General features: G+C 44.0%; 1 protein-coding gene across 5 annotated transcripts in view; it reads right to left on the bottom strand.

Moving 5' to 3' along the window:
- The window catches only part of jarid2b (jumonji and AT-rich interaction domain containing 2b), a 73699-nt gene that overhangs the window by 27238 nt on the left and 32682 nt on the right, over nucleotides 1–13779 (bottom strand). For all 5 annotated transcript variants that reach the window (XR_015091116.1, XR_015091114.1, XR_015091117.1 and 2 more), the window contains exons 2-3: nucleotides 13308–13434; nucleotides 7096–7222 (exon numbers count right to left, since the gene is read on the bottom strand). Coding sequence is in view for 1 of the 5 variants with exons in the window: in XM_086062145.1 (XP_085918271.1) it covers nucleotides 7096–7222; nucleotides 13308–13434 (254 nt within the window). In the remaining 4 variants the exon portion in view is untranslated. The remainder of the gene's footprint in view (nucleotides 1–7095; nucleotides 7223–13307; nucleotides 13435–13779) is intronic.

Genomic DNA, 13779 nt, shown 5'->3' with positions numbered 1-13779 from the left:
AATAATAATAACAACAACAATAATAATTAAATCTTTATTTGAGCTTAAAACGAAAACGAAAAATAAAAGAAAAAATCTGATAATTATTAATGGAAAAAAGACATTCATATACAATTGCAGATGCACGTTTTATATCAAACAAAAATGCTCCCGTTAAGACAATGAAACACCTTAACGTGTGTGCGAACATCTGCCCGTGCGTGTCGGGTAGAGCGTGCTCTCAAGCTCCGGGCCGCAGGGTGTGCCTTACATACGGAGGCATCCAAATTGGGCTGATTGCCATTGCCGCCGCCGGACAAGGCCGAGAGGCGCTACGACCAACGCGGGGAAAGCCGAGACTCAGAAAGAAAAAGGAGATTACAGCCGGACGTCCCGTCCCCCCCTTTAAATTCATTCATTCGACATCCCCCCCCTCGCGATAATCCACCTTTCATCCGTCGCTTCCTGCTCCACCTCAAAGCGGACGCTCTAATGTCTGACATTACACTCGCCGCCATTTCCTGCAAGGAATTCTGGAAAAAGACGATGAAAAGTGCTTCAGTGCGTCCCACAACATCAAAGCAAAATAATCCTAAATTGGGATAACGTCGCCGCCGCTTCCAGCCCCCACCACCGCAACAAAAAAAGACCCAAATTCACCAATTTCCCCACCTTTGATCCAAAATAAAAGATTGCGGGCACGTAGTGGATCTTACCAGCTATGTAATTAATGGCCAGTAAGATACATTGTATCAAAAGGACAACCCTCTTCGTAAGTCTTACAAACTGTGTTAATACAATTTTTGAAAGATGGATGGATGAATATGTATAATGTAGATGAATACTGCGGTTGTAAGTGCGTAGTCTTAATTGGTGCAATGTTTACTACTGTCAAAAACCCATCTTAACAGTTCTTGGCAGATGGCTATCAAAATGGAAGATTGCTGGCTCTTAGTGGATCTTGTGTTGTGCGAGAAAGCAGAAGTGTGCAAAGTGGATCTGTGTGAACTGTCGAGCCTTGCAATTTTACGTTCCCAAATTTATAATCCGGCGCGTCCTAAAATTTTGCTAGCTTTGTGGAAAAATATGACGCGTAATAAAAACATGGCACATCACAAAAAGCTGGCAATCATATATGAAATGTTTGGAAACGCTTGCAAAATTCCGTAAACGCGCATCGTGATAAACGCGGCCAACAATCTGAACAGTCTACCGTTTGTCGCAAAAGACCGACGCAATCGGCGCGTCGCTGATCTCCGATCAGATTCCGGTGCCCCGCCTCCCATGGCGGTAAACCACCGAGCGCTGATCCAGAATCAGCACCTTCCGCTAGTCGTTGCTAATTGGCTCCAGATGGCCCATATGGTGCCGATCACAAATAAAAAAAAGAATACCTCCGTGCAGCTGGTTTGTCTTTGTGTGTGTTTGGTGCACTTTGGAACACAGCTGAATATACATTTACATGTTTATGGGAAAAGCAGCCCGCCACAAGCCGTGTTTACATCAAAGGATTACGCGCATGTGCGTTTCATCGGCACCGCGCCGGCTCATCTGTCAGCGACTAGTTCTGTCTGGCGGCTCGTGTCAAGAGAAGACGCCTCTTTGCACTCCGGCACCGACACGGAATACAAAAATCAAACTCATAGCGGCATACGTTGAAGATGCAGTTGTTTTTTTTGCCAGGTGGGACCAAAAAATAAAAGACTGGTCCAAACTATATTTAAACAACAACAATACAACAAACTATTATTTTTGTTTTTGTTTTGTTGTGCCACAGCAAATTATGCTAATGCAAGCTAGCATGTTAAAACCATATACAGTAACAGCAAGCACAAATTAGAAACCATTTTTTGTAACGTAATAAAGATATATTAAGACTATACTAAACTTGTATTGTGTAATAAACATGCTGGTGGAGATTATACAGTTGTGTGCATTTAAACACATAACCTTGGCGTGGCAGAAGACATCTTGACACCATCAAACTGCACTTTATCTCTCTGACGCTATACATTAATCATGAAGTCGCAGCCTTTATATACTCGAATGCTAATGTAGCTCGCCGCGCTAGCGTCCCCTCCGCCAGATGTTTGGAATTTGTCCTTCATGACCAGCAAAGACAAAGCAGCACACAAGATCATTCATCAAGGTCTGCGCCACTTAAGGCTATTTGCTGACATTGGGCAACCTTTGTGAACTTTGAACCGGGCGGCATCAACCCGCAGAGCGGCTGACCCGAGTCCAGTCCGACTCAGTAATTAAGTTAATTTATTCTGCGGGGTTAAATGAGTCCCGTGATCGTTTGGTTGGTAAACAATAGACGCCAGAATGTCACGACTTCTACTGAAAACCAGGACGTTTACCGAATCAAACTTTGCATCCTTTTCTATCGGGCATGAATTCAATTGTTGTTATCGAGCGGCAACCTCAAATGTCCAAAAATTTACTTTTTCTTTTTTTTTATTGGTCTGTCTCCCGTTGTTATTTTTGATGGGTGACTAACCATTTTCAATTGTTGAAAATAGAGACTACTGAAAATAATACTGTTCTGATTTTCTGAGGGGCGGGGTGGGGGTGGATTCACAATGTCTGCCATATTAAAATGTTTTTTTTTAAATAAATAAAGACAATTCACTTTTTAGTCAAAATCTATTTTTGCATGGTTAAGAGAGACAAAACAGGAAGAATGCTTTGAGTCACTTTTTTTTACTAATTTTCACAAATGAGTGAATTCACTGTTTTGTCACTTTTTTCCCCAGAAGTTTGTCAAAATTGAAAACAAATATGGTCGGCTTAGGAATTTAATTTATACGAAGCGAAAGTTTTTTTTAAAAATATTTATTTTTTTATTTTTTAATATATATATATTAAAGAATGGTTTGCTGAAACATATTTCAAAATTGTTCTGATGTGTTTTTGTCCAAGACAGATTTGTTAGTTTTGTGTGTCCACATTTTCTCACCAGAACTGCTCTGTTTGTCATCCAATCAGTTCCCTCGTTCATCGTTGTCTTATCAATTTGCTTGGATTTATTTCCTTCGTTTCCTTCTTTTTGGGTTGATTGTGCCACATCTTGTCTCTTTTTTTTTGGGTAAATTTAATCCCCATAATTGGTTTGAATCTCAGTTATTGGACTTTATTCATTTAGTTTTTTGATTCCCTCCTGTATCTTACTTTCCTATTTGTTCTTTTCTGAATTGATCATTTTGAATTCCCGTTGACCTTCCCTGCACTTCGGTCCTCAACTATGCGAACCCGTGACACAAACTTGCTTGACAACAAATGGTCCGGTTTGTTTGAGGAGAGGCGTTTATTTGTTCATGTGAACAGCCCCCCCCCCGCCCCCCCCCCCCCTCCCCGGCGACTATTTGGGCCCTGGCGTCCATTAGAGGGACAACCGCTAATTGAGGAAAGATGAAATGTAGTCACTGGAGCGCCCCATTTGAGTGTAGTAGCACCTAAAGTAAATCAAGAGACACATTAAGGCTCTCGTAACGTACGCGAGTGCGCGTGCGTGCGTTTAATCCCTCTTAAATGGAAATTATGCATTACAGACAGATATTGCTTGCACTAGACAAGCGAGTGTGTGTGCACTTGGCATTCATTAAGTGGAAACAAAACAAGCGGCGGCAGCTGAGTGAGCGTGTGCGTGCGCGCGCGAGTGTGTGTCTTGGCTGAGCAGCGAGCCAAAAGCGGTTTTCAGTGGCAGGAGAAACAAAGAAGGACGAGGAAAAAAGTGCTTCTAAGAGGGGGGCAACTCTACTTGACACGCTTCGTGCTTCGTACAAGCGAACAGACGCGCGAGCGCTGCAGATTTTTCACCTTGAAGCCAAAGAAAAAGTCTTTCACGTCCTTATTTCGGAAGGCGGAAAACAATTAGCAGCTTAGCAGCAGTTACTGTTTTGAGGAAAACCTCGCTGTCCCTGACATTAAATTATTAGTTTGCGCGACCCCAGCAAAAATGTAGGGGGTTGATGGGCGCCATGAGGCAGATGACAACTTCCTGTTTATGTGCTCATCCGACCTCGCCGACGGAGAAATTGGCAGCCACCAGGTTGTACCTCCTTAGTTGTGTTATATCGAGGGCAGCAACTCACATTTTTGGGGAAATCCATTTACCTGTCTAATTTGGATTTTTTTAAACGTTTTTTCCCCAGCACCCATTTCAACCCCCCCCCCCCCCCCCCAAAATAGGACATTTTGTAAGTGTACAATACACAAACGTAAATGAATTGTGATTCAATTATTGATTTGGTCTATAACAGTAACAGCAGGTGAGCAAATGTCTTATTTTGATTCAACAACAACAAAAATAAATTGTTTGCTAGAGAGTCCCACATAAATTGGTGAATATTTGCTAACAAACTAGTCGATTACTTTGATCAAAGTGTTCATCCTGTCTCTCATACTGCTCGTTTGAGTATGCCGTCCTGATGTCACCACACATTTCATTATTTCAATGTGTCAAGTTGCAATGGCTTTGTAAACGCGCATCGGTACTTCCGCTACGGCAATTAACTAGGTGGCTCCCAAAAAACGTATAAATATGTTCTATTTTAAATGTTTTAAGTGTCCCAAAGACATATTTTTATGTTTTTTTCTTTTCTATGCTAGAGCATACAGAAGGCTTTGATGCAGCCGCTCAACTGCAAAGAACGTTTTAAAAAGTGGTAGTTATTCCACAAACGGCCAGCAGGTGGCAGCAGAGCTAAAGATATCAACCTGGGCCATGTTGAAAAAAACCTCAATTACTCACAATTCTAAATCGATTTGTGAATAATGAGGAAACTTAGCTATATTCTAATGCTAATTGCTGCCAAAACGGAAACAGATAGAAATCTATGTTTTCCTGATGAAAGAAGAGACGTTAATCTTTCTTTTGCTAATTTTTAATAGCAAAAGAACACAATATTCTGTCAAACCAGTCAAATTCCGGTAAAACAGCTGGGAGTGAAGGGGATTGCTTCAGTTAAATGGCTGGGAGTGACTACGAGAAGAAATAACTGTATTCCAAGTTATCTAGGTAAAAAACGATGGATGTTGACCTGAGAAATTTTGTGACTCCAAGGTGTGTTTCATGTCCTGACGTTGCGGTAAGGAATGTTCTGGAAGAGGAAAAACAAGAGTCCGGAATTCTGTGATTCGAACTTGGAATTAACCAGTTGCCAATGCTGGACCACGGCGAAAATAAGACGCAGACAGTTCAGACGCGTTAGGTGGCGGCGTTTAGTGTGCGGTGGTCTTTCTGGTACCAAACACAAAAAAACTTCTATAAAATGTTGGTATGGGAGAGTAAAACAAAAGTGGGTCAGAAAATCACATCGGTAGGTATGAGACGGATTTGCGGGAGCGCTCTTGGCAGACGGAGCCTGCAGTGACGGCGGCGGTCTGCGTCAGGCCCCGCTGCGTTTAAAGGATCCGTTTGCGGCGCTGGTCTTTGAGCGCGTCTCAGGAGCATGGGAAGGCAAACACATGACGGCTCTCAAAGACTTCTAAAGCTCGCCGTCTTTTGCCAAAAACTCCTTCGCACCTGTCCTTCTGCTTTGGCCGTCCTTCTGTGGGACGGTCTTCCCCCTGGCCCCCAAAGACGACGGCGGCGATCCGTCCCTTTTAGGCCCAAGCCAGGTGCAAAAGCTGCTGGCGTCGTCTCAGTCGCCGCCCGTCAGCCTTCACGTTTTCTAAGAGGGCCGCTCGTTGCCAAGCGTTGGCTCAGCCGCCGTTTCATTAGCATCAGATAGAAAGCTTTTCTTCATTCCGAGCCGCCGGCCGCGCGTTTGTGTGTGTGAGCGACGAGACGATCATGAAAGGCGGCGAGCGGGGTGGCCTCCGTCTGAACCCGACTCGCCGCTCTCGCGCCAATAAATGAAGGAAACCCTGAGTGGCCAGATTGCACCTTACTGCCTGGATACTCCCGCACACACACACACGCACACACCGCACTCGCCACAGATTGTTTATGCTTTGCTGCCATTATGAGCCCACCAGGTCACTTCCTCTTCCTGTTCCAGTCAGTCAGACGTCGCCAAGATTAAATTATTCTATCAAAATCACACACAAGACGTATGGCTCGGATCTTGTAGAGCGCACTTATTAGAGCTACGCCTACCAAATTTCATGTTGCTAGGTGAAACTGGCTTGCCACGGCTGCATCTTCAACAGCTGGAATCTCAAAGTCTTAAGGCTCCAAACTGCATTTTGCCACAAAAATTTAAAATGTTTTTCATCTACTCGCACACCAGTAAATTTGCAGATTTTTAATTTTTTTTTATGAATTTTTACATCTTCTACTCTACATTTGAGCCCATTTATCAATAATATCATGAAAATGTGAATATAATACAATATTGACTTTGTAAGTCAATTGACAGTGTTTAACCATAAATATTTTAATTGTGCCCCCTGAGATTTCAGGTTAGGTGCCACCAGGGGCGGGGTGGCTATTGGGAACAGATGCACCCCACACTCCTTGTCAATGATTATTCTCGGGATTAATTTTTGCCCCAATACGTCTCTGGGTGCCACTGTGTTCCGAGTAGAAAAAAGTTAATCTGGAGCCCTGAAGTCTGACTTTGAATGAAGATTGGAAATGGGCTAAATGACCCTAAATTGGCCGCTTCGAATCAAAATGGAAGATTTTTTTTTGTGGGTCAACTCCTGATAGACATGTCTACCAAATTTCATGTTGCTAGGTAAAACTGATGTCAGGGACTGAATTTAAAAAAAAAATGCAAAAGACAAATTGAGTTTCCCATTTTATGGTGAGTTATCAAACTTTTTCTATCCTACTCGAACAAAATTCAAATTGCTTGCAGTTTAGCGTCTTCCACATCCACACTGAACAGCACGTAAGGCTTAAGTGCCTTCTTCTCACAAACAGGATCTTGCAAGGACTCCACTACATTTACAGTATCATGTGACGGAGGAGGCAGGTGCTGCTGAATGGGCTCCTCATTACTGAAGGACATCTGCTACCGCACCCCCACCCCCTCTCCCTCTCTCGGAGACCCCACCCCTCACTTTACACCACCTCTTTGATGGCCTGTCAACGTGTGGAACAAAAACAACAACACAAGCACACACTTGCCGCAGCAAGCGCGCACGCGGCTAGCGTCTCACCTCTTCTTAGCCGGGCCGTCCTCACAGAAGTCGCCGCCCTCATCCAGGCCCGACGCGTGCAGCGAGCCGCCATCTTTGTGGCCGCCCATTGACCCGGAGCCGTTCAGCTGCCCGTTGGCTAAGGAGCCTGAAAGAAGGCCGGGGAGACCAGAGTTGGTTAGCAAAATCCTTTTCATCTTCGCTTTTTCTCTTTTCGGAAAAGGAAAGGAAATAAAATGGGGTGACATCAAATAAATGCATTTGATTCTATTACAATTTTTACTCTTTTCTTCTCATATGTTAACTACAAAATAATTTTTTAGTCATTTATATTTTGAGGGTTATTGTGCAATTTCTTAAAATCGGCTCAGTAGTGCCCCCTTATTTATTTATTTTTATTTTTTACAAAACACCCAAGTTGAAGATTAACCTCTATGAAGATTGGGAGTCATATGTAACTGTAACCTTGCTCTCGCAAGATGTATTTGTGAGTTCAAAAACTCCAGAGAATCCATCTTGTACCACTCCCATTGATTTCCACCGATACGAACCACTGGTCGTTCGGACCAATCGCAGAGTGACATTGTATTTTGGGGGCGGGATATGCATCTGCGACGAAAACTAGAAGTGCCAAAGCCGTGGGAAGAAACAAACCTAACATGGCGACACCGATGGACAAATGCGTGGACGCTGCAATTAATTCTGTTCTCGCTAAATTGTGTCCGCATATCAACATTACAAAACCGACAACATAAACTCAACACCATGATGTCAGCTAGTCACAACAGTCGCATGTTGGTGACGACATTTTCATCCTTTGCCGTGATTGGTCGAAACAAGTTAGGTAGACGTGCGCACGATTCTGCCTCGTCCAATCAGCTCGAAGTGTTGTACAGCATGCCCCGCCTTTCCAGATAATAAATAAAGCGGAGCAGTCCCAGAACTCCCTCGAGTGAAGCACAAATCCAGGCTAATGTAACTGCCCAAGACCAACAGAAAAGTAAATAGCAAACAAAAAAGCTGATTTATTTTCCTTTATTCTGTTCTCATGTTTCCTTTTAAATTATTTTTCCTTTCCTTATTAAAAAAGAAAGCTCTTTTAATGATAAAGGTAGGATAAAAGATAAATTTCTCAGATTTCCCTGTTCATTTTCTTTCTGTTGTCACTTCCTGGTTCTCCACCAATCGCCAGCCTGCTCTGTCTTACGGTGCCTTCGGGGAGCATTGAGAATTTAGGAACAACTACTCATACTGTCAAAAGCACATCGATAGCAAAAGTTGTTGCTTTTCATTTCTCTGCTTTTATTTTGGCGATTAATCCCCGATGCTGCAAGCGAAGCAACATGTGACACTGCATAACAAACATGCAAAAAAGTCAGAGAGCAAGAAGCCTCGTTAAATATTTAGCGAGCCGCTCGGGCGGAATGACACAAGCAGGCGAGTCATCCAGAGGAAGAAGTCACAGCAAATGTACAAGAAACAAGCGCGTTAAAAATGAAATCACGAATTTAATAACTTGCTAAGCGGTTCTCACGCCGTCTCACAGCGAGCTGGCGTGATTTAACAAGAGCAGAGAAGAAAAGGTGAGCAACTAAGCCAAGACCAAAGAGCCGCCGCAGGTCGAAAAAGGTTTTTCTCAAGCGAGCGGAGAGGTCATCAAAGAGTTTGCAAGTTGCCGATCACTCCAAGTTGCCTGACAGGCGCTCACACCCGAGTGGTTTTGGGCTTTGGCAGGCTGCTCCTTCATTTGATCTCCAACAAACAAACGATGACTCACTGAGCCAAGCGTGCCTTTTCCACGCACCTTTCCGGATGCTACGGGTTTGCCCTTTCCAATGCTTGCACACGCCCCAGGTGGAATTCCATTTGCCTGAGGTGTCACCAGTTTACTTCCGTTCAATTGGACGGCTGTGTCAGGGGAACCCGCCACTGGGGTGGAGAACCTCGTCCCAGTCTGTTGATTGGTGGCCAGTAAAAGTGAGAAATAAAACCAAATGTTGGATAACCCCGGACCATGTTTAGAACAAAACAAAAAAAAGGCTAATGGACTGAAGTAGGAACATCCAAGTAGACGTCCAATTGCTTTGAAAGAACATCAAGTGTTATTTTTCCAAGAACAACTGTTTTTTTCTACACAATTAACTGCTACACCTGACGTTTAGATCTGACATGTCTCTTTGATTGAAGGTGGACCACCCAAGAAGAAGTCCAGTTACCTCTAATTCACTAATTCAATTCTAATTCTTTCTTAACTCATTCACTCCCAGCCATTTTCACTGAAGCAACCCTGGCTGTTTTACTGGATTTGACAGATTTTGCAAGGCCCACAAAATATTGTGTTCTATTGCCATAAAAAACATGGAAGCTACCAAAAGAAAGAAATATTTCTTATTTCTTTCCATTTTGCAGCAATTAGCATTAGAATATAGCTAAGTGTCATCATTATTCACAAATTTGTTTAAAACAGTGGGGAACAGAGCTTTTTGCAACATGGCCCTGGTTGATCTCTTATACGCTGCTGCCACCTACTGGCCGTTTTTGAAATAACTACCATTGCTTCAACAGGTTCTCTTCAGTTCAGAGGCGGCATCAAAGCCCAAAGTCCACCAGAAGTTTAGACCTGAACACGTCTCGTGAAGACACTTTTGGTGATCCCACAAAGAGGAGAACATCCAGAATTTGATGCTCATTCCAGGACATTTCCTACAGCCAATCAATAGGACTGGACTAGGTGCCATCCCACAGTGGCTGTCACCGTGACAAAAGAGTTTTTTAGTGTGTCCAGCTCCGCCATAAAAGTTTAATCCACTGTTTCATGGTGTCAGAAATTTTGAATTCAAAACCAGTCTCTTGAAGTTGGAGTGTCTTCAAAAGCCAACGCGTTTTGTCAACTTTTGTGGATAATGAAAACTAATGAACACCCAGGTGTTGACAAACGGGCCATTTTTTTGCCCACCAGCACTCGAGTGTGTTCAGTTCCACCCTTTACTTATGTCACTCTTGTTTCTAAAAATGTGTCAGGAAGAGGTATGGGCCAGTTTTGTTGGCCAAAAAAATTCAAACCACACCGCCGCTGAGATGAAAGCAAATTGGCAATTGTCCTGTTGAAATTTCTTTGATCCAAGAACACGCACATCTGTTGATATGATCTCAAACGAGTCCGCGCTCGCATGCGGCCGCCGAGTCATCGGGCGAGCGTCATTGCGGTCAGGAAGCCAACAATCGGCGCGGAGATGAGTAAGACCGTCGCTTTGTCGAGCCTCCCGAGTCTGCAATCCTGCCTGGGGCGTGAATCAACACCTGAAAATGTTTGCAACACCTTTTGAGTAAGTAATTGTTGAGGGATGCATTCAAACGGTGCTGGATAAAGAATTGAGATCCTGAAGGTCCAGAACAAAAAAAAAAAGGATGCATGGTGCTAACATTTGTGCCGAGAGGACCCAGCTTATTAATTGTAGTCGGTGAGGGGAAATGAGTGACGCCTGACGTCCCAGCAGAAGGCAAACAAACAAGCGGAGGCCCGTTCATTAGCTCCTCTCTTGCTTCACTCAAGACGCGCTTGACATGTTGCACATGAGTGCCCGTGTGAGGGGCAACGCTGGAAATGTTACAGCGAGGGAGGGAGGGAGGGAGGGAGGCGGGAAACATACGTGCCAGTTCCTCGTGCTGCAAGGGCGATGGAGGCTAAATGGGGGGGTACGTGAATTGATGCGCAAAGTAGCATCCTGATAGCTCTTGATTTTAATCAGATTTATGCGTGCTTAACTGAGCTTGTCGCCTTCTGACGTTTACCTCAAATTCTCCAGAGGGGCGCAGCAGCGTAGCCACGTTTGGCCCTATTAGATATTAAAACCAATGTCGTACGTGAGCCAAAAGTGCCGTCATTTGCTTATGATTTCGATAAAGACGAGCTAAATGTGAGCGAGCGCATCGGAGCGGACGTAATTGGGAGCGAGGGGAGGGCCGTTAATGGCAATCAAATGCCTACGTGCAATTAGCTGGGCCGACATGTGGTAGTCATCCGGCTAATAAGTTCTATACAATTCATCCCAAATGTTAGACTTTTACATGCAAGTCCCCTCGTAAACAAGAGTGTTAAAATAGAAGGTGTTCAATAAAGCCGTCCCCCCGCCGCCTGCATACAATTAACACGGGGGCACAATATGAAACGGAAACAATGGGATCTTTTATTTGGGCTTTATATGAGGAGAATGAAAAGACGGATGCCTGGTGAATGGCAAATGAGGTTTTCAGTCAACTGAACCGGTGGCTTAGGGCTGGTAAGGGTACGCTCTAAAAAAACAGTTGGGTCAAAAGTAACCCAATTATACATCTAAAATGGACTGATCCACTTTATGGGTCAATTTAACCCAACTTTGAGTCACGAAATGGGCCCTTTAGTGGAATTCTAAATATTGGTCAGATCTTTTACTTGGGTAAAAGAAATTGGGTCATTTTGTATAAAACAACCCAAGTAGAGGATCGGTCCATTTTTGACCCAACTGTTTTTTAGAGTGTAGTTTCTGAAGTAGGTCACCTTTTTACATGAGTAAAGCCTAATTCCGTGAGCATTAAATAAGATGCTAAGCTGCGTCAGCAGCCCAGAATTTCAGCTCACTGGCAGCGCTCTACGCTCCCAAACCAGACACGTGGTCGCCACGTGGTTTCAATCCCCGAGTTGGGCACCCCTGATTTAGAACATTATGTCATTATTTATAAGACTTCAAAAGATCGTTAGGTTTTTTATTTCTACCCAATACAGAGGAGCCATTCGGTAAACTGGTTCTAATGTATGGCAGTAAAGTTTATCAGTTAAGTATCTCGAGGCCAGGCTCAATGTTCTCCTTTTGTTGGAAATTAAAATATGGTCGCTCTACTCTAGAGACCGAGGGAGATACAGAAAGACATACAGATAACAATAGGGATAGTAATAGAGAGAGAGAGAGAGAGCGAGAGAGAGAGAGAGAAATGCAGTTGGAGTGACCAAGGGATAGAGACAAAGTGAGACAGACCTATAAATAGAGGTAGTGAGAAGGAAAGACAGACAAAAGGATATGATAAAGTTAAGTGATAGAATGAGAGATAAATCGAGAAAGATGACAGATAAATAGAATGTTCCAGTAGTCTGTTTACAATGAAAACAACCTAAGGCAAAGCAGGCATGTAGAATTGTGGGTGTGTGTGTTGGGGAGTGTTCATTGTGACAGCACAGAGACACCAGAGATCACGTGATCCGACGTGGCATTTCCGATTGGCCGTGACATGCGGACGTTGCCACACCATTCACCTGCGACTCAAATGTGAAATTGCAGCAAAACTAGTTGCGCAAGCGCGCACGCCACTCGGCAGTTGCTTCGCCGAGCGTTCGGCGCGAGGTAGCATCCCGATACGGACGTCAGACAGGAAGTGACAGTCGGGAGGACGAGGAAGAGGAGGAGGGAGCGCGCTAAAGGGAAGCTGCTCGCGCTTCTTCGCTTGCTGGCCCGTGTCCAGCTCTTCCATCAGCGGCACTCTGGGAAATGGAGGGAGGCGACGGCGGGGGCGCGGGTTAGCGTAGCGTAGCGAGGAGGAAGAAGAGGCTGACAGATACGACGGCCGTCCGGAGTGGTAACCGGATCCGTATTGATGTGCAATAGAAAAAACCGGCACGGAGGAAGTCGCCGTCACGGGAAGAAGGCGCAAACGGGCACTGACGCCAATCATGTGCCTCTATAAAAAGAAAACGCCATACACAAAATGTGGGCGCATCAGATTCTGTGAGATCAGCTCAAAATATAAACACAAAGTGCACTAGCTTAATAACTCAATTAATAACTTGGACAGCCTTGATGTTGTGCAGGGATTCCTATGCCCAAATATGGTCAACTTCCTATTTTCAACAACACAATTGGTCTGTTCTCATGTCATCCCTTATTTTTACACAGTGATAAAAATAACTTAAGAACAAATCTTCAACTTGAGAAGCGTAAACATCTTCTGACTCTGCGGGAGTCGCGCAGCATTACGTCACCTCAAGACTGAAAATCGGGATGTTTTGAGACCATTCAATTTAATTGTGCTAGTTTTGTTATTGTGCCTTTTCTGAATAGCTTCTAAAACGGGATTGGGAAGTTGTAGCACCACCTGCGTGCAATCAAGAGATATTTTTTGTACATCGAGTTTCGAAAAATGCTTCTACAATATGACATGGAATCAGTTTTAAACACAGACGATGACAAAAAAAAAGTTCTTACCGTTTTGGTTGTCGCTGGCATGTCCATCCAGTTGGCGTTTCTGCGCACTGCGAAACTCCTTGAGGGACAAGTACAGCACCTTGCGCATCAGCCGCTCCTCCGACCACGGGATCCCATCGCTGTCGTCCTGCCAAAGCAAAAAGGAAGAGATGTTGAGACGGCGACATTTGGTACTTCGTAAACAAACACAGTGCAGATCTGCCTCTGGCAAGCAAGACGCCGAACGGAAATTGTTCAATCCCAGCTTTTACATGATAAAGAGTTGTCAACAATCTTGTGCATTTTGCTGTATTTGTCCCATATTGCAGGGAAAAAAATATTTTCTCGTTAATTGGTGATTTTGTTTATTATGAAAAAATGAAAGTATTATTAAATAATGTACATGTATTTTTAACTAGGGATGCAACGATAACGGCAATATCGTGATATCGCGATACTAAAAGTGCCACAATATCGTTGGTCGTCATGTCAC

The sequence above is a fragment of the Leptonotus elevatus genome, chromosome 19 (genome assembly GCF_054856555.1).
Source record: "Leptonotus elevatus isolate MCC_2025b chromosome 19, RoL_Lele_1.0, whole genome shotgun sequence".
Lineage (NCBI taxonomy): Eukaryota > Metazoa > Chordata > Actinopteri > Syngnathiformes > Syngnathidae > Leptonotus > Leptonotus elevatus.
Note: the sequence above shows the minus strand (reverse complement) of the source record. Positions and strands in the feature narration are given on the sequence as shown.